Source organism: Callorhinus ursinus, unplaced genomic scaffold (assembly GCF_003265705.2).
Source record: "Callorhinus ursinus isolate GAN/ISIS: 27379988/994484 unplaced genomic scaffold, GSC_fseal_2.0 scaffold126, whole genome shotgun sequence".
NCBI classification, from domain to species: Eukaryota; Metazoa; Chordata; class Mammalia; order Carnivora; family Otariidae; genus Callorhinus; species Callorhinus ursinus.
The window spans coordinates 248850-269058 of record NW_027397188.1 but is presented as its reverse complement, the minus strand read 5'-3'; the positions used below and the strand labels follow the sequence as shown (position 1 = coordinate 269058).

The following is a 20209-nucleotide window of genomic DNA, read 5'->3' as shown; positions in this document are numbered from 1 at the left end:
CGGCGGCGGCGGCGGCGGCGCGATGTTCGTGCAGGAGGAGAGGATCTTCGCGGGCAAGGTGCTGCGGCTGCACATCTGCGCTTCGGACGGCGCCGAGTGGCCGGAGGAGGCGACCGAGGACACGTCGGTGGAGAAGCTCAAGGAGCGCTGCCTGAAGCACGTAAGGCCGGCCGCGGCCGCAGGCCTGCCCCCTCCCGCCTCCCTCTGTGGCCGCCGCGCTTCCCGACCTTCCCCGCTCCCCGGGCCGGCCCCGGGCCGAGCGCCTGTCGTTGAGCAGCTGCAGCGGCCCGAGGAGCTGGGGCAGGCGGGGAAACTGAGGCCGGAGACGCGAAGTCGCCGCGCGCGGCAGGGCCTCGTGGTTTTTCCCAGCAGCTGTGCTTGCTTGCCCTTGGGGTGCGGCTCTCGAGAGCCGGGGGGCAATGCCCGGGGAAGGAGGGACCCGCCGCGGAGCGGTGCCTCCCCTCCCCTGCAGGCCGGCCCGTGCGCAGGGCCTGCCACCGAGCGGCTGCGGGCCCGACGCGGCCCTGAGCCCCTGCTCCCGCGCGGCCCTTACACTGGCTCGTGGGCGGAGCCCGGGGAAGGGTCTCCTCGCTGGGAGGGCCACTTTCTACGGATTATTCATGCGAAACACCCCCTGTGTGGCTGGTTGCTCGGGTCGCTAACTTTTGGAACTCGTTTGGGTGGCTTTGTCTCGACCCTTCTCACCGGGGCCGGGCTGAGACGCCTGTCCCACGCTCGCGGCCCAAGGAAACTCCACTGGGCACCCTGGAGCGCTTCCTTGTCAGAATGTAGCCTAGCCTTTTGGGGCGGATTCCACGTGGTGGAGGACGTGTTTACGAGCGACGAACTCCGGCTACCGGCTCATGGTAGTAACTACCCCCCGGGGTACTTCTGAGTCACTTGTGAGTATGGTTCCGTGGCTTGTTCTGTACTGCCCGGCGCAGGCTAAAGAGCGCCCTGGTTGGCAGAGTGAGCCCTCTTCTGGAACACGCCGGATGTCAGTAACTGGCATCAAGGAGCGGGGGGCGCCGGGCTCCCACCCTCCGGCAGGCACGCAGTCCCTCTCTTGGGCCCTTTCCCCACGTAGGAGACCCCAGGACGGCAGTTAGCCAGCAGGCTGCTAGAGCCAGGCACCGGTGTTTGTCCAGCGGTGTCATTTTAACAAAAACCTTCCTCAGGCGCCGCGTCCCCCTCCCCTGAAACCCACCTGGGACAGGAGCTCCTCGAGGGCTGGGCCTGTGTTCGCGTGTCCAGGGCCAGGCTCCCAGCGAGCCCCAAACAGGCGTGTGGATTAATGGAGTACGTGGAAATGGATTGTCAGGCCAGAGCTGCATGGACATGGCATGCCACCTGCTGAGTCAGGCAGGGAGAAGTCAGGGGTAAATGGCAGTGGCATTTCGCTCAACTCACTAATTTACATAGCTATCATAATATTTTATGAAGGGGAACAGGAGATGAGAACTGTTTGATCCACAGATGCTTGCTAATGAATTTCAGGAGCTCTTGGGGTTCATTAGGCAGCCAGTTTGAATAAGATGCTAATTATCCTGGACCTGATATTGATCATTCCAGTCGGGATTGAGGTGTGTCGTGTGGGATTTTTCTGGCACTCTCCTACTTTAAATTGAGATTTTATTCCACTCTGCAGTCTCTCCAGGTGTGGAGGAACGGCATGAATCAGGGGACCCAAGAGCTGAGTCGTCAGAAAGTATTCCCACCTCCGTGCCCGTCCTGTTCTGTAGGCAGGGCGTGCTGCCTCTCGAGCCAGCCAGCACGCTTTAGTTAGGAAAGAGAGTTCTCAAGTGGCGTACTCGGATGTCACCCTGGAAATCGTTCCCTGAATGTCCTGTTGCTGCAGGCAGTGAGGCTTCGTGTGCGCTTGAGCTTCTGTCCCTCCTTCCCACTTTGCCCCTGGTGCAAGCTGGCATCATTTTTCCTTCCTCCTTGAAGGGGACGGTGTGGGTGTCTCCCCACGCCCTCCACCTCACCCCCATGGTCCTGTTGGGAGTGGGTTGCTTTCTCATTGAGGGGTAGTATCATCAGAACTCGTAGAGAGATGATTGCCACACTTGCTTTTCTCTTTTTGGGTTTTTATATCGATTGGGATCTTTCATGAAATTGCCACGACATAACATGGTACTTGTTCATATGGCTGTTAATGTTTCTTTTTTTTTTTTTAAGAATTTTTTTTTTTTTAGAGAGAGAGAGAGACAGCAAGCACACGAGCAGCGGGGGGGGGGCGGACGGCGAAGGAGCAGCACACTCCCCGCTGAGCAGGGAGCCTGAGGCAGGACTCGATCCCAGGACCCTGGGATCATGACCTGAGCCGAAGGCAGATGCTTAACGAGTGAGCCACCCAGGCGCTGCAAGCTGTTCACGTTTCTTAGATCACATGACGGTGCATCTTCGGACGACATAGGACATCAGGTGTAGGAGGAGCCCCTCTTGGCTCTTCTGGGGAGGAGGCGGGTTCAGGAGGTGTCACAGCCTCCCTTCCCAGGCGATGGGCTTTTCTGGGGCTGTTTTGCTGCATACTCAGCTTGCTCAAAGTGCTTCTGCTGAGAACAAAGACCCAGAATGAAGTAATCGCACACAGTACGGACGACTCATGCCTGTGTTGTGCTCCTGGCACGCTGTTGGCATGCTGCACAGGATGGTTGTTTCAAGAGCCAGATGAGGATTGTTTTGGAAAATTGTGTTTCATAGACTGTATTCTGAACTTGTCAAATCCACTAGCTGGCGGATTTCAGAATTAGCAGAAGCACACCCCATATTTCTGGGAGCAGAGCCAGTTTCAGATTCAAGGCGAGTGAGGGGGCGGTGTCTGCTGCTGTACGTGGTAGGGGTGTATCTTCTTATGGGCTGGGTTCCACCTTCGTCCCCTTCAGCCCTGCCAGTTTATGTGAATGTGTGACAGCCCCCCGAAGCCTTCACGCCACAGGTGTCGTTGCAACCCCCTGTGGCCTGGACATCAGTGCCCCCCACCCTGGTGTCACGTTCTGGGGTTTCTGGGGCCCTGGCCAGTGAGCTGTAACTGTGTGCCAGGCCACCCCCTTTGAACACCCAGGAGGGGCCCTGCTAGCGGCTCCTGCAGCTTCTGGGTCTGGGTGGTGGTCGCTTGGTGAGCCAAGGCCCGAGCAAAGGCCGGTTGCTCTCCTCTCGGACTTGTGCAGGCATTGAGGTGGTCAGGGCCCTGTTTCTGGCTCTCTGTGGACTAGCTTCTCTCTCGGCTGTCTCTCATGCCCCTTCATGTATCTAGGAGAGAGAAAAGTGCACAAATCATACTTCGATCTTTCAGGGAACAGTGGACCTGCTATTTTCATTTTAAAATGACTCTCCAGATCTTTCCAGACGAAGGAAACGATTCAGGTTGCCACTAATTACCAGCAGGGTATTTTAGGTCAGGCCGTGAACCTATTTCAGGAGTACTTAGTGGGTTGGTGGACAGATCGCTGCCCTAGGGGATCAGATGTTGTGGCATTTTGTTCAGCTTCCAACATTCATGGGAGTTCTTTGACTTTATCTGTGTCTTAATTTTCTAGCTAGTAACCAGTAAATGCCTGGTGTGGCTTGGGGTGTCAGGTCCTAACATCATTAGAGTTATGATTTATTTTCTATCTTGAAATATATGACTTTGTCTCCCCCAGTGTGCCCATGGGAGCTTAGAAGACCCCAAAAGTGTGACCCATCACAAATTGATCCACGCTGCTTCGGAGAGGGTGCTGAGTGATGCCAAAACAATCTTGGAAGAGAACATCCAAGACCAAGGTAGGGGCCTCATAGGGCAGTGGCGGGAGCCATGGTGCAGCTGGGAGCCGGGGAGCGAGAGGCAAAGGCGCCCTTGGCGTCCGAGTCTGTGCTCCAGGCTGGGGCCGAGCAGGGAAACTGGGTCAGCTAAAATGGTTTTATTCTTCCTTTGTTAAAACAAAGTGTGCATTATGGGCTGTTTGTGAAAAATTGGACAAGCAGCATCCATCTGAGAAACCAGATGTGAACTTTATTTTTAATTCTGTGTCATAGCAAGACCAAGGCCTCCAGAGCTGCTGCAGGCTTTATTCTGGGGCCAGAATGTACAATTATGGTTATTGTTCCAAATGTCCTAGGAAGATACTCTTATTCTCTGCACATCTGTTTAGTTGCTTAGAGTTTGTGTCTGGAGGCTCTTGGGGAGAAACCTTTGGTTTTCTATTTGTCATTCAAAGGATGATTTTAATTCTGGGATTCTCTTAAATAACCTCTTTTGAAAGTACTGTTTATAGACCTTCACTGAGCGTGGAGGTCAAGCCCACAACCAGGTGGGAGCCGGCCAACCTTGCGCACGTGGCCTCAGTTTAGCTCTGAGGGTTGAGGCCAGCTCTCCAACCTCAGAAAACTGAGCCCATTGAAGTGAGGACGTTTTGCAAGTATTCCCACCAGATCTTTGCAGGGTTCTCAGGGCTGTGTTGTGTGTGCCTCCTGGGCCACCAGCCGCCTGTGTGACCCATGGCAGGGTTCTTGCCACGCCCTGGAAGCTGTATGCGGGCGGGAAGGCAGGGAAGCACGGGCTTGGCTTAGGCGGCACCCGGGGGGAGCCCCTGCTCGTCTGGCCTTGGGTCCTCGTGCGCCCATTTTTTTTTTCTTTAATGTTTTTATTTATTTGAGAGAGAGGGAGAGAATGGGGTGGGGAGGGGCAGAGAGAGAAGCGGACTTCTCGCGGAGCGAGGAGCCCAATGCAGGGCTCGATCCCAGGACCCTGAGATCATGACCTGAGCCGAAGGCGGACGCTTAACCGTCTGAGCCGCCCAGGCGCCCCTCTCTTGTGCCCATATTGCCATCTTATGGAGGAAAACCGTAACCAGCTTGACAGATGTCTTTTTTTCCTAGATGTCTTATTGTTGATAAAGAAGCGTGCTCCCAGTCCACTTCCTAAGATGGCTGACGTCTCGGCAGAAGAAAAGGTAAGTTTCAGAGTTTGGAACCGGAAGTCGTGGTTAGAGTCTCCCACCCTCCAGCCCGTGAGAAAGAAACCTTCTGGGTACGAGGTATTCCCAGACCCAGCAGGGCCCACAGTCAACAATCACGGGAGCCTCCCATTGTGGCCGAGCCCCTCCTGGTCAGGGGGCAGGCGTGCAGGGAAGCCTCCATGCTGTGTTCCCTGGGCTGCGCGTCTGGCACCTTCTCGAGGTGAGGGTAACTCCTCTTGTCGGGCGAGGCCTGCACCCACAGGACAAGGAGAAGGAGTGCAGGGAAGGGGTGGGGAGCAGCGCACTAGGGCCCCTCTCCCGGGAGTGCAGGTGCATGCGCAGTGAAAGGCCAGGGTCCCCTCACACCTGCGCCCAGGTGCAAAGCGGTGCCATCTTAAAAGGGCAGCCACACTAATTTCACAGTTTTCCTTTGTTTCTCTCAGGTAGAGTTTCTTATTCATGCTTTGAAATGCCAGGAAGAGTGCTCACCCCGGAGAAAGCAGGCCAGACTCCTTGGGCTGGGCCCCGTGCCTGCTAACGGAACGGGCTGTCAGGGAGCAGAGCTATCTGAGGCCCTCCTGTGGGTTGGGCGGCACAGGAGGTGCGCCTTTGGCTTCGCATGCCTTCTTATCTGTGGCCACACCTGGCCAGTGCCGGCTCGCACACGGGCCAGCTGCTCACCCCATCTCCAGGAGACAGATCGGGGCCTGCTCTGCCCCACCCTGAGAGCTGCCCGCGCGAACCGCGGTTCTCAGGTTACAGTGTTGGCCGTGGTGACCAGTGTAGACAACAGGGTTCCCACCGCCCTGGCGCCTCTGGGCGACTTTGGGCGCCTCGCAGCACACCGTGGACCTCACTTGGCAGGTCACCTTTTCTGTGCACATGTTTGCAAAGTGAAACATTATAAGACGTTAGTGCCTGTTTTTGTGAATTAGTATTAATTTTAAGTGAAAATAGTACACGTTTATGAAGTCAAATAACAGTATTAGTCTCTTAATAAAAGCAACCTCCTCCCACCTGTGTCACGTGCCCTAAAGGTGCCCTCTTGGAGCTCTTTCAACCATTCCTTCAGTAATTCTTTTTCTGATTTCAAAACCGCACGCAGAATTGGTTCTTTCTTTCTTTCTTTCTTTTTTTTAAAGATTTTTTATTTATTTTTGACAGAGAGAGCACGAGCAGGGGGAGCGGCAGGCAGAGAGAGAGGGAGAAGCTGGCTTCCCCCAGAGCAGGGAGCATGATGCGGGGCTTGATCCCAGGACCCTGGGTTCATGACCTGAGCCGAAGGCAGACGCTTAACCGTCTGAGCCACCCAGGCGCCCCAGAATTGGTTATTTGTTAGAATATCAGTTTTTGATTCTTTGGCTCCTTGATGTTTGGCGTGCTTTCTTTCCTGACACTGGTTGAAGATCTTAGGGTTTCCATCAGTGTTAGTGTGCACGTGCTGTTTTCCGTTAGGAGCAAAGGGTCCTGAGATTATTTATCCTTTTTCATGTAACTTTGTTTCTCCTGGAATCAGTAATTACCTTGTCAACTTGTTCTCTATAGGCTTATCACTAATTTTTTGAAATTCTCTGCTGGGATCGATAAATCCCTCTGGAAGCAGGGCCCCCCGTATGAGGCCATCTGCCAGTCCCCGCTGTCTTGGAGACGTCGTCCCTCCAGCTCCTCCCTGCAACACCCCTCTTCCTCAGTGGCTCCAGGCCTGTTGTGCAGCCTGGGCCTTCCCGCCTACTCCTGTGTTAGAGCTTCTGAACCTTGTGTATCTGGACACTTCCTGTTGCCACCCCTCATGGTACCATGGACGCACCAGCCTAAAACCGCACATAGCTCCTGGTCTGTAGGTCAGCAGTCTGGGCAGGCTCAGCTGGGCCCTGTGCTCAGGCTCTTGGGTTCAAATCAAGGTGTGGCTGGTCTGCATTCCTCCAGGGAAGCTCTGGGGAAGGGTCTGCTTGGGGCCCCTTCAGGTGGTTGGCGGTTCCTATGGCTGAAGGGCCGAGGTCCCGTTTCCTTGATCTGTCAGCTGGGGCGCTTTCTTTTGGCACGTGGGGCCTGCCGCTCTTCCTTGCCACGTGGTCCCCTGCATCTCGAGCCAGCAACAGAAAGAGCCCCGTCCTTTTTCAGGGCTTGCCTGATTAGGTAAGGCCTCCCAAGGCAGGTCATTTCCTTTACTTAAAGTTGGCTGTGCCACAGCATGACCTTACCTAGGGTGCAGCCATCCTGCTCACAGGCTCTGGGATCGTGCAGGCATGATGGTCAGGAGTGGGGTCTTAGAGCCATCTTCAGAGTCTGCCTGCAGAATTTGGTCTGGTGGAACCTGGCTTCTTCTGGCATCTAGAAAGGGAAGGGAATCTGGAGGCACTCCAGCATCGAGTGGCTGTTGGTGAGCGCCAGCCGTGTGCGTGCACAATGAAAGTGTCGGTCCCCGCTTCCAGGGTGTCCACGGGGCCGTGGGACTGAGGAGTCGTCTTCTGTGCATGCTCCACTCCCTCTTCCCCCATTCCCTCCGGGGTCTCTCGACATCTGGGGAGGCTGTTGAGAGCTCTCAGATTTCATGGTTTGCACGGATGCAGGTCTTCCGCCTCTGCTGTGCTTGGCGTGCAGAGTCTGGAGATTCATTTGTTTTTGTTTTGAAATTTTTCTGGATTGTTTTTGGAGAATGCCCTCCTGTTGTTTCCTCTTCCCTCTTTCTGGAGTTCCTGTTGGATGCTGGACCTGCCTTCAGGATGATTTCCTGGCCATTATCCTCTGACGGCTGTGGCCTGTTGATGTGGCCGTGATAGTTTACATTTCCCGGTGGGGACTCGGTCTCCGACGATGGCGGTGCCCTGTCCCTCCGACGGTTCTCTGGCATGAAACCCTCTTCCTTTTGTTCTCTCTTTCATGCTTCTTTACTTTTCCCCTTCTCATTTTGGTTTCTGTCTTTCGTGTCGGTGGCTTTCCGAATGCCCCTGCCCCTCCTTAGCTGCCTCCTCAGTAAGAGGCACGGGGGGCTCCCTGGCTGCTCTCGGGGTGTGCCTGCAGCTCACGCTGGGCTTCCTTGTGGGGCAGACCCAGCCCTGTGCCCCCCCTGCCCCACAGCGGTGAGTCTCCTGCTCGGTGTCCTTAAAGCCACTAGTGATGGGGGGCTGGGTCTTACTGTCGAGTATCAGCATGGTACCTCCTTTTCCTGCTGCTGAGCCCAGGCTCCCTGGCTTGGGGGCTTCTCAAGTCTGCCCCCCCCCCCCCAGGTGGTTGCTGGTTGAGCAGGGTGGTAGAGGAGTGCTGTTCTCAGCTCCAGCTGCTCACTCCCAACCTGGTGCACTTCCTTTGGGCTCTGGCGTTGGCCTGGAGTCGGCCGGGCCTTGCTTCTGGTCGGGCTTCTGCTCTGTGCTGACCCCCTTTCTGTTTTCTGTTTTGGAAGAACAGTCTCCCATCTCTCCCGTTCTCTCTGTCTCAGGAGTCTTTACCGTCTGATACGGTTGTGCTGTTGGAGCAGGGCTTCGGGAGCAGGCGGGGTGAGTGCGTGTTCCTGGTCCCAGCACAGCCACAGCTCACGTGTGATGGTCTCTCTGTGGCCACGAGGGACCATGTCTGTCTTCTCTCCTGCCCTGCCACCCTCTGGCCATGACAGGCAGGAATTGTGTCTCAAGTGAGCTCCAAACCTGCAGGGACCCTCTGCTGCCGACGGAGAGTGATTCTCTCCCTAGTCAAGCTCTGTGTGCTCAGCTTACGTGGTCTTGCCTTTTACTGTGCTCATATTCATTTCTGACTTTCTACTTTTCTGTGTAGAAAAAACAAGACCAGAAAGCCCCAGATAGAGATGCTATCTTCCGAGCAACTGCCAACTTGCCGTCCCACAACATGGACCGGGCCGAGGTTCAGACCAACATCAGAGACGTGAGTGCTCGCTGTGGGCCGCACCTTGGGCTCATCACGTCCGCGTGAGGGCCGCACGGCCTTTTGGTGGTACTTTGGGAAGCCGGGGTGAAGGGCAGACAGGAACTCTGCGTATAACCTAAAATTATTTTGAAACAAAAAGTTTAAAAAGACATCGGAAGGCAGGACCGAGAAGATCGATCCTACTGGGAGTATATTAGAGTTTTGCTCTAAGTTTGGCAAAAACTTGTAGCTAGAAGTCTGGACTCTTAGTTACTTTGGCTTGGAAAGTTCTAAGCTAAAAACGTAGAGCGTGTCCAGTGTCCCGTGGACTGGCCCAGAACGAGGGGTGTGCCCGCGCTGTGCAGGACTGGGACAGCGTGGCCACCTAATCCAAGAGCGCCACCTGCTCATGTAGCAGCAGAGAGTTCCCTACTGACCAGGGCATCGGGCTCTGACACACGTCCCCAGGCTACATGTGGGATTGCCCCACAGTGGCTCTCACGTGCTGAGGCCCGTTGTGGGGAAGAGGGGCGGCTGACCCCTTTCTCGCCCGTGGGACTGGGGACTGGTCTGTCGGGGTTTCTGATTGCATTCCCAGTGGCCTTCTTCCTCAGTAGGGGCCAGTTGGCTGCAGCTGACGCTGCTGTGCCGGCCAGCCTCTGGCCAGGTGAGAATCGGAGGCCCGGGTCTGGGAGGCCCATCCAATCAGGCTGACCTCTTCTGCTTACGTAGCGGGCTGGCGCTTTCTGCGTTGGCCAAAGGGCTGAGCAATGTCTCCAGATGTTTCTCGGTGTCGCCAGTCAAGTAGGCATGCACACAGCCTATCTATGCCAGCAAGGCCTCTCCTCCACGCCAGGCTGAGCCCTCCTGCCACTCTGTGGCCTCACCCACCTCTTCCTCCTTTGGTCTCCACATTCCGGAACCAAGAGCGGCATAGTTGGACTCAAAGATACAGAGTTGTAGGGCCCAGGAGTGTGGTTACACATCCAGGTAGATCTCTTGGGCCTTGGAGAAGTAAGAGCCTTTTTTTCTTTCCCTGCAGTTCCAGACAGAACTCCGGAAAATCCTGGTGTCTCTCATCGAGGTGGCACAAAAGTTGTTAGCGCTGAACCCGGATGCAGTTGAACTGTTTAAGAAGGCGAACGGTATGAGCATGCCCCAGGTTGACCGGACCCTGCGTTCAGACCCTGCTGTGTGCCCCGCCTCCGAGGCTGCGTCAGCTCCCCGTGGCCCCCGCGTCAGTGCTGGGGAGACTGGGGATGCTTTACGCTCGTACTTTCTGTTGATGCGGGGCTCCTGGTCAGCCTGTTGGCTGAAGGTTCCTTGTTGATTTGCTGAGATTTAGGGGGTTTGGCGTGCAGGTGGGGCCCTGAGGCTCTGGGTGCGGGGCAGCCCTCGCAGCAGCCTGGCCCTCACAGGCGGCCCCGTCTGTCGCCCACAGCGATGCTGGACGAGGAGGAGGGCGGGAGCGTGGATGAGACGGCCCTGCGGCAGCTCACGGAGATGGGCTTCCCGGAGAGCAGGGCCGCTAAGGCCCTCCGGCTGAACCAGTACGTCCGGGCCATCTCCTCCCCTTGCTGCCGACACTGGGGGGCTCCCCTGGGGTGATGTCCTCCATCCCAAACTCTTAGATTGAACCGTTTATAGTAGACGTGAGTTTTTAAAGAGAGACCTTAAATACGCATCCCAGAAGTCACTTAGTGGGGCATCTCGAAGCGTCGTAAGACAGTGGCCCTCGCTGGGAACGTGCCGTGGGCAGGCTTTCCTTCCGGGTCCTGTCGGGGCCGTTGTGTGCAAGCACCACGTCAGAGCCTGCGTGTGTCAGGGACGTGGCGGCTGGAAGTGCGTGCAGTGTCCCCTCCGGCAGCCTCTCATGCTTGCCTGGCCTCAGCCACTCGCTTCTGCGTCTACGCGTGGACCCGAAGCAAACGACTTGTACCTCAGAGGACAGTCTGGGGGCTGTGCTTTTTGCCTCGGACCTAGATTCTCACGTGTACCTCATCAGTTTGCTCCCCAGCCTTAGGACTTGGGTTTCTGTGCTCTGGCAGGAGTCTTGGGGTTGTCTGGGGCAGGGCCCAGAGCGTCACACCCTTCGGTACTGAGATTCTCCCAACGAGGGTCACCAGAGAGGCTTTCCCTGGGGGTGTCAAGGAGGCTGGAGGCCCTGGGACTGGCCTGGGGGTGCTGGAAAGAGTCTCCCATTGCCTTTCAGCATGTCGGTACCTCAGGCCATGGAGTGGTTAATCGAGCATGCGGAAGACCCGACCATTGACACGCCTCTTCCGGGCCAGGCCTCTCCAGGAGGGGCGCAGGCCGAGGCCGCCCCTGAGGTTGCCCCTGAGGCTGCTGGGACTAGCACGGGAGATGAAGAGCCCAGAGATGAGCTAACGGAGATCTTCAAGAAGATCCGGAGGAAAAGGGAGTTTCGGGCCGACGCTCGGGTATGTGTTCCTGGGCCCGGGGGCAGCCAGGCGGGGTTGCCGTTTCTCCACGTGGGAGTAAAGCTGGGTGAGGGGCTAATGGACAGGCCTAAATTCAGTTTTTGTTTTTTTTTTAATTTTTTAAATTTTTTAAAGATTTTATTTATTTGAGAGAGAGAGAGAGAGAGAGCACGAGAGGGGGGAGGGTCCGAGGGAGAAGCAGACTCCCCGCCGAGCAGGGAGCCCGACGCGGGACTCGATCCCGGGACCCCAGGACCATGACCTGAGCCGAAGGCGGTTGCTTCACCAGCTGAGCCACCCAGGCGCCCCTGAATTCAGTTTTAAGTTGCCCTCACACAGATCCAGGTGGCTGCTTGTCCTCTGAACAGTGGGCTGACACATTTGTCGTCTGAAAACGACAGGGTCCTGTTCACGTCGCCACTGCTGGCGAGCCATGGCAGGGCCACCGCCCGGAGATGGGAGGGTGGCGCGCTGCAGGATTGCCTGTGGACAGGGAGGCAGGGCGGGCTCTGAGCCTCCGGCAACCCCGGCATCCGCAGGATCCGAGCCCCGGGGCCCGGCTGGCTCTGGCTGTGTCCCGGTGGCCGACGTACCGTTTGTTGCTGCTGCTTTGTCGTCCTTTTGTTCTTGATGCTTCTGTGGTTCCCTGTTGCCCACTGGTCAGTTCTTTACTAGGCTTTTGGTTTCCTCTGGGATGTTTTCTGTGCTTTAACCCTGCGTTTTTCTTTCAGATTACAGATGCGTGAGCTCCAGGTGTTAGGGCCCCGAGCCCACACGCTCTCCTGATTCTGCCCGGGGTGCGGTGTTGTCAGAGTGGCCTCCCCTGCGGGCTTGGGTTTCCGTGGGAACCCCGTGTGGCTGGGCTGTGGGATGCCCCCCTGTGGGTGACTGTGAGGCCGGTACCCTGGGCTGAGTGACACCACCCGCCGGGGGCCTGGTTTCATGTTAGGCGCGCAGGCAGGGCTCCTGGGCCCCTGTGTGGTATAGGCTGTGGCTCTGGGGTTGATGCTTCCCCGCCCGGGGCCCCTGCTTTTCCACCTCCCCTTTCCTTTTTGGGGGGCAGACCCTTTGCAGGGTCCTAGTCTCAAGCTCCAAGTCCTCACCTCTAGGGACCCAAGGCCCACATCCTGTCTGGGTTTGGCCACCACACCCCTGCCCCCAGGCCCTGCTGATGGCTCCAGCCGGTTCCCAGGGCACAGCCATTGTCAGGCTAGTTTGCTGCTGGTCTTTGCTTTCTGGTGAGCTCAGCTGTGCATCTGGAAGCGTTTCTGCTGAGCTGGAGCTGGTGTTTCTAGGGCCCGGTCTGTGTGCTGGGCCGAGCCCTGTAGGACGGGTGCGTTGTGCTCTGCCGCGCGGCTCCAGGCTTCCCCTGAGGGTGCTCCCGCGTTGTCCTCGTCAGGCCCGCCGCTGCTCAGCCCTGTCCCGTGGGCGCCACCTCCGCTGTCTCGGTGCGCTCTTCTCCCGAGATGGGCACCTGTGCCGGGCCTTCCCGTGGCCTCTTTGTGGGAGAGGTTCTCTGAATTTTGTTGTAAACGGCTGTCGGTGCCGGACCAGCGTGTCACAGCCTCCCACCCTTTGGTCCTACACCACGCGAGAGAGAATCCGTGAGGACGGGAGTGTTCGCGCGGTGCCCGGGAAGCCTGGATCCAAGAGCAGGGCTTGCACTTCAGACCGGAAACAGACTTTTTGCTGTCCTCCTCCTCCCCCCACAGCCCTCATGCCAGTGCCAGTGGTGGGGGACAGCGAAGTGCGGTGGGCAGGGCAGGAGTGAGTGCGTGGACCCCTGGCGGGAAGGTGGGGGCACATCCCCGTGGTCGCCGTGCGGAAGTCCTAGGGCATCGCTTCCCCGGGCCGAGGTGGGAGGGGGTGACGGGAGACTCGTTTTCACCGGCAGTCATGGGGAGGTTACCCTACCCTTAGATTTACTGGGAGGCTCCAGGCGACTTTACGTGACTTGGGTGTCAGACTGTGGCATGGTGGGTCCTTCTCCCGGCACTTGTGGGTGGAGCCCCCCATCCTGGGGGTACGAGCTGGTTCAGGAAAGCACACGACGTGGGTTGTGGTAGGAAAGGCTGCCTCCTGAGCTCTCCGTCCACCATTTGGCTCTGGTGAAAGTCTGTCCTGACTGCCACCTGTCCCCGACTTCCTTCCTGTTGGGTGCTCTTTGGGACACCTGACAGTCCAGTTCGGACTGAGCCCGGCCGCAGAGGTGTGGCGCTCTGTGGCCGAAGAGTGTGCCGGGGCTCTGCGGGTTGCTGCCCCGCGGTGACACCCAGGTGCCCGGCAGAAGTAGAGCAGTTAAGGCGGGAATTGTGTAAAAGTCAACAATAGGGGCACCTGGGTGGCTCAGTCGTTAAGCGTCTGCCTCCGGCTCAGGTCATGATCCCGGGGTCCTGGGATCGAGCCCCGCATCGGGCTCCCTGCTCGGCGGGGGGCCTGCTTCTCCCTCTGCTCCTCCCCCCGCTCGTGTGCGTGCGTGCTCTCTCCAATTAATAAACAAGGTAAAAAAAGTCAAGAGTAAAGTGAAGGACGTAGTGTCTTACATGACTTTTGTCCTGAAAATGTACATCTCCCCCACCCCCCAAAACATTGAACATTGGGTCATTGTTCCCTCCAAGAATCATCAAATGTTCATACTTATAGTTTAAATCTTATTACATGTGAGATGTTTAAAATTAATTTTAGTCTCATGTTTTAAAGTCTGAAGAGCCCCCCCCATCTTTTTTCCTCACAAATTAATATTAACGTGACCGCTTTAGTCTTAAATCGGGTTTGCTTACAAGGCCTCTCCCTAATAGCTATTATTCTGGGTAACAAGGCTGTCCGTCTGCAACGAGCTCACGTGTGGTTGTGGAGACCATTTTGTCCAAATGTGGGGACCAACCTACAAGGGTCTGACGTTGGTGTGGCCTGCCTGTGGCATGCTCGGATCCGCAGCTGCACCGACTCGGCCTGGCTGTGGTTCATCTCTTGCTCAGAAGACACGGACTGATTCTGTGAAGCTGTAGGGAAGCAGAATTGTGCCCCAAAACGCCCTGTGCTGATCTCATCAGCCCCCCACTAGGATGCCATGCTGACACGTGGTCCAAGGACGCAGGACACGCCTGGCTCCCGAGGTGTGCTCTGCGTCCTAGCCCTGCGGCACTGAGTGGGCTGTGCGTTCTCCTGCAGGCCGTCATTTCCCTGATGGAGATGGGCTTCGACGAGAAGGAGGTGATAGATGCCCTCAGAGTGAACAACAACCAGCAGAATGCTGCTGTGAGTACCGTGCGTCCGTGCGCCAGAGGCTTCCCTCGCCTCGCCAGCGGGATGCGCCCCGGGATAGTCTGTCCGGCTCCTTCCTCAGGCGCTCTGTTGTTGGCTTTCCAAGTGAAACGAGAGGGGACATGGTTCGATGGTATAAAATGTTTTACAGGTTCATCTTTCTAAGAAAGTACATGTTCTGTGGGCGAGCATATGATTTGTTTACTAAGTTTGTTGAACCAACAACTGCAAATCAGCTGGCTCCAGGCTCACCAGCAGCCGTGCCCACGGGACTTCCCGGGGACGCAGCCTGGGGTTCCGTGCATTTCTTCATTCTCCTCCCAGTACTGTGGATGGGTCCTGCCTCACCCCTGTTCGGTGACCGAGGACCGAGAAGTCAGCAGCTGTTTGCCTGAACTGCGGTGTGGGGATCAGTGTGGCTCTTCCTTCCTGATGTCCGACCCCCCGGGCCTGGGCCCCACCCTGGGAGCAGCCCCGGGGGCAGCTGGTGCTGGTGGGAGCTCAGGAGGGACTCACGAGTGTGGCTCTTGTGTTTGCAGTGCGAGTGGCTGCTGGGAGACCGGAAGCCATCCCCCGAGGAGCTGGACAAGGGCATCGACCCTGACAGCCCTCTCTTCCAAGCCATTCTGGATAACCCGGTGGTGCAGCTGGGCCTGACCAACCCGAAAACGTTACTAGGTACGTGGGCCTCCCCAGGGGCAGACCTACCACACCCCACAGACATCACCGAGTGATGGCGATGTGTCCGCCACTGTCCATGACTCCTGCCTGAGTCACCACGGGGCTGGCAGGCAGGCTGTGCTCACGGGGTGGCGGCCTCCTGTGTGACGGCTCCGGACGAGCTCTGGAACCAGTTAGAGTGGCCTGTCTAGATCGGGGGAGCGTGGGCGGGTGTTTGCCTTTGCTCTTCTTGTTGTGGGGGACTTTTCGCCCCCATTTTGTCTGTGAAACACAACACATGAACAGAAGCGTGTGTGATTTTTCTAATCTAAAGAATAATAGTAAGACTAATAGCCACACATCTACATTCAGCTTCAGAAGATGGCGTTAAAGGGGCGTCTGGGGGGCTCATTCATTTAAGCGTCTGCCTTCGGCTCAGGTCATGATGTTGGGGTCCTGGGATCAAGTCCCGCGTCCCCTGCTGCACTGCTGTCCCCCCTCCAGCTTTGGGAGCGAGCCTTCATTGTCGCTCAGGCTCCTCGGGGGTGGTGCCGCCTGTGTCTGTCACCCGGAGCCCTTGTCCCCGCGTGCCTGCGCCTGTGGGCAGGGTGGGTCCTGGGCGGGCTTCTGCATCCAGTGTGACTGTGCCACAAGGCGTGTCCCTGCTCTGCCATCTGGTGGGACCCGCGTTGTTCCCTTGGGTGCGGCACTGCTTTGGGCGGTCTGCCATCTCCGGCCTTGCCTGTGGGCCGGGCGTGTGCAGGTGGGGCAGCAGGGATGCGTGGGGCTGCCTGCATGCTCCGCCCCCACGGCCCCCACGATGCCTGCTGAGAGCAGCTGCTGCCCCAGCGGGCACAGGTGTCTGCGGGCTTGGCCCTCGCCCGCAGCTGTGAGGCCCAGCCCCTTCCGGAAGCTTCGGCCACGCCGGGACCCCAGCTCTGAAAGGCCCATCTTTTGGCTTCTTTTTCTTGGATCGTTTTTCTTATTCAGTTACTATTTCCTCACATGTGCTGGGCGTTGATCTTTTTTTGGCTATTTGTATCTTAAAAATCGTTTTCTCATTCCTGGCGTTTTTGCTGACTCACTGTGATGTATTTTAATGTTTTGAAAGTGTGTGTGTTTCATCTGAGAAAACCCTCCGAGCTTGAGGCGAGGAAGACGTTCTCCTTTGTTTCTAGGAGTCTTGTCAGTTTTGCTTTTCTCATCTGAGTCTGTAACCTACCTGGGAGCGTGTGCGGTGCAGAGTAGGGAGCTTTTCTCTTGGTCCCCAAGTTCTGGCTTCGGGGGCGCGTGTGTACATATTTTCCTTCTCTGTGCGGGACGCGCAGGCCCCTCACTCAGAACCCGGGTTTTCCCCTGCTGCCTGCAGGCCTGACCGGAGGAAGAAACGCACTGCCTTGGGTCAGTCCACAGCCCTCTGCTGTTGGCTGGTTTTGTCTTTTCTCGAAGAGGGACTTCCATCACGATGGACATGGGATTTTACGGAATGTCTTTCCCCATCTGCTGGGACGGTCCTATGGTGTCACGTTTGCTCATGAGAAGCCTTTCCTCACATTTCCGAAACAAGGCAGGCAGAGCAGGTGCCACCCGGCTGGCGCCTGGTGGGGCTGTGGCCTGCAGACGGCGCTGGGGGCCCCGGTGCTGCCCAGCGCGGGAGGGGCTGCGGCTTTCATGCCCTGGCGCTCCGCCTGTCCCCGGGAGGGCCTCCAACGGCCGCCAGGCCCCCACGCCACAAGGGGTACACCTTTCTGGTAAGTGTTTAAGGTAACTGGTATCACTTCAGATGAGATAAAGCGCCCACCATAGCTCATCTGGGATGAGCAGGAGAGGAGGCAGAAGCCGGTGGAAGTCTCCTTTGCCCCCACCCCCAGGCGGCGGGTTTCCTTCTGAAGCATCTGCAGGCCTGTGCGCCGTCCCGGTTTACTCCGCGTCCTGCCGGCGCATCCCTATGCTGCATCTTCTGGCCTCGCCCTTTAATTTTTTTTTTTTAAAGATTTATTCATTTTAGAGAGAGACACACACTCGGACTGTGTGTACACGTGGGAGAAGGGGCAGAGGGAGAGAGAATCCCGAGTAGACTCCCCGCTGATCGTAGAGCCCGATGCAGGGCTCAATCTCATGACCCTGAGCTCACGACCTGAGCTGAAATCAGGAGTCTGACGCTTAACCGACTGAGCCACCAGGTGCCCCTTGGCCTTGCTGTTATAAACGGAGGAGTTTAGCAGGTACAGATCTTTGATTCTGTACAGAGGCCTCGGGTTGCACACGCTGTTCCCATTTCTAGTCACTCAAACCGCTCTTCCCCTTGTGGCCTTGGGCTGGCCACGGTGACCGCTCCCGTCTGTACTTCCCGCTTCGGGTGCAGCTCGCGTTCCTGAGGACAGCATGACCGGGTTGGGGCAGCGGGCCGCCCCCCGCCCGCACCCCCACACTGCGTGTGCTGCCCTCGCGTCCCTGTGTGGCCTTGAGCGTCTGCCGCCCGCTTCGGTTGTTGCCTCAGCCTTTGAGCCTGGCTGGGAGCTCTTCACGTGTCGGCAGCTATTCTCTGTCACACGTGCAGACTTTCTGTTTGCCTTTTGGTTCGGAATACTTGTCTTTCTGAAATTTTCAAGTGTAGGTCCTGCCGAAGACCTTCCTCACATGCACACCCTTCTGTGTGGTCTCTCACCGATAGCCTGGTTCATGGTTTTGTTCAGCCCTCTCCTCCCGGGAGGCAGGTGAACGTGGGCTCCTTCCCTCACCGGACCCCCACGCCGCCCACGTTCCCTCTCGTTCTCCCAGGCACCCTGGTGTTCTTCCAGGCTCTCTGATATTTTTACCCAGTTTTCAGAGGTTTCGATCAGGAGGGTCCCCGGTGATTGTTTTAAGGGCTGGGAGGGCTGTCCATCCTAAACGCGATGAAATCCCACTTTTCTGGTGAGCTGTGGTCCCACGTGACCCCCCAAAGAGCTGCCAAGTGGTGGAGGAAGCAGCTCCCTGAGGCCCGTGCACGTGGGGCGGCTCCGCGCTGGCTCGGGGCTGGCTGCCGGGCGAGGGCTGCTCACGCCCATTTCTGGGGGAAACGGCTTTATAGAACTGTTGAGACAATTCATTTTATGTTGTGGAATTGTTCAGTTACATTTTTATTATTTGTTTGCTTATTGACTTATTTATTAAGATTTTACTTTTAAGTCGTCTCCACACCAAACGTGGGGCTTGGACTCACGACCCTGAGGTCATGAGTCACCTGTTCCACTGACTGAGCCGACTGGGAGCCCCTCGGTTATGTTCTTTAAAGTCATTTCCTTAAGACTGAACGTTGATTTTCCCAGTCAGATATCGTTACACGTGCAGCAGTGTCTTTCTGTTTTTTCCGCGTCTGGTGATTTTGCCAGACTGGGATTGGAAGCACAATTACTGACTCATAGGCTGTGACTATTTTTAAAAGATTGCTGATAGCCGTTGCCAAATCGCTTTCCACAATCCACGCGCCCGCAAGTGCCCAGGCCGCCGCCGCCCGCCCGGGACAGGGACGCGGTCTTCAGACTGCAGCTCATGAGTGTGGTAGCAGACGCTGCTGGGGGGGTCGGTGAGGGTTTCGTGCGTGGCCCCTGGCGATGCACGGCTCGCCCTTTTAGGACAGTGACTGCCAGGTTTCTGGCTGCGAGTGTGGAGGAGCTGCGTCAGCCGGCCTCACTCTGTCTTCCGCACAGCATTTGAAGACATGCTGGAAAACCCCCTGAACAGCACTCAGTGGATGAACGACCCAGAGACCGGGCCAGTCATGCTGCAGATCTCCAGGATCTTCCAGACCCTGAACCGCACGTAGGCGATGCGGCCGCTCAGCTGTTCTGCCCCAGCAACCGTCCCGGAGCTGGGGGCGGCTCCAGCCCAGGCCCTCTTCCTAGCCCCAGCCAGTCGCAGAAAAGCGTGGAGACCCCTGGGTGCCGCGGGCTGCGGGGGGAGAGGGGTGGGGCTGGAGGGGCCTCCCTGGAGCGCGCCCTCCGCGCCCGCCCTGGGTCGTCAGGGCGCAGGGCTCTTTTCACGCTTTGATCTTCTGCTTGACGACCTGTGTGATGGCAGTGTGCACGGCCGTGTCCAGCCTCTGACAGTGTTTACAGATGCGGTGGCTGCTCTGGGAGGGGTCGCCACCCCCACAGGGTCCCTCTGGGCTCTGGAAACGCTCCTTGACCTGACCCGTAGGCGCTGCTTGCTCCCTGGAGGAAGGCATGTTTCAACCCAAAGTGTTAACGTCAGTACTAAAGTAGAGGAATTCGCAGATGATTTTTCTTTAATAAATAAATTCCCTTTTTCCTACTGTCTGTGTTAGTGTCATTTTAATGGCGGAGAAGAACAGAGCGCGCTGGGCACCCCCGCGGGCACGTTGACTGTCGCGTACGCCGTCTGCGGGTGAGCTCACATTCCGACTGGAGCTCGGGGCTCTGTAGGCGCGAGGCCAGGGAGCACCCCCAGGCCTCCCGTGGCAGAACGGGGCGCCAGCCGTTGGTCTCTACCACCGTTTCCTTTTTAAACATTATTTGGCGGGGGTACGCCTGGGCGGCTCAGTCACTTGAGCGTCCGGCTCCTGATTTCGGCTGGGGTCGTGATTTTGGGTCGTGATCTCAGGCTCCCGGGAAGGAGCCCCCACATTGGGCTCTGTGGGAAGTCGGCTGGAGATGCTCTCCCTCTCCCCCTGCCCTCCCCCCACTCACGCGCTCCCATACTCTCTCTCTGAAATAATAAATAAATCTTTAAAAAACGTTAGTCATGTTGCAAAACGAGGAAATACGTTATAGCTTTCCCTTTTTTCCCAATTCCGCTCCTTATTCGTTGCTTACTGCAGCGCTTAGACACTTCTCAGAACCCCTCTGCTGAAGCAGCCCCCACCTACCTGCGCCCCACCTCAGTGTGCTCCGCTGTTGGCTGCATGGGCAGGTACAGGCTGGGGGCCCCTCGCTGCCGGGGAGCCTCCACCCAGCGCCCTCCCCCTCAGTGGTGTTTGGGTGTTTTACGGAAATGCTCCTTTCCACAGATCTGGGATTTCTCATTCTTTCTCACCGTGGT

General features: G+C 57.2%; 1 protein-coding gene across 1 annotated transcript; it reads left to right on the top strand.

Annotated features, from left to right (window-relative positions):
- Positions 1–7: 7 nt before the first annotated feature.
- Positions 8–19463, top strand: UBAC1 (UBA domain containing 1). Its single transcript, XM_025860177.2, has 10 exons — positions 8–160; positions 3648–3768; positions 4864–4937; positions 8712–8819; positions 9844–9946; positions 10243–10351; positions 11014–11242; positions 14414–14500; positions 15046–15184; positions 18859–19463. Exons 1-10 carry the CDS (start codon positions 23–25, stop codon positions 18972–18974), a joined length of 1224 nt encoding a protein of 407 aa, XP_025715962.1. The 5' UTR covers positions 8–22; the 3' UTR covers positions 18975–19463.
- The last annotated feature ends 746 nt before the right edge of the window (positions 19464–20209 follow it).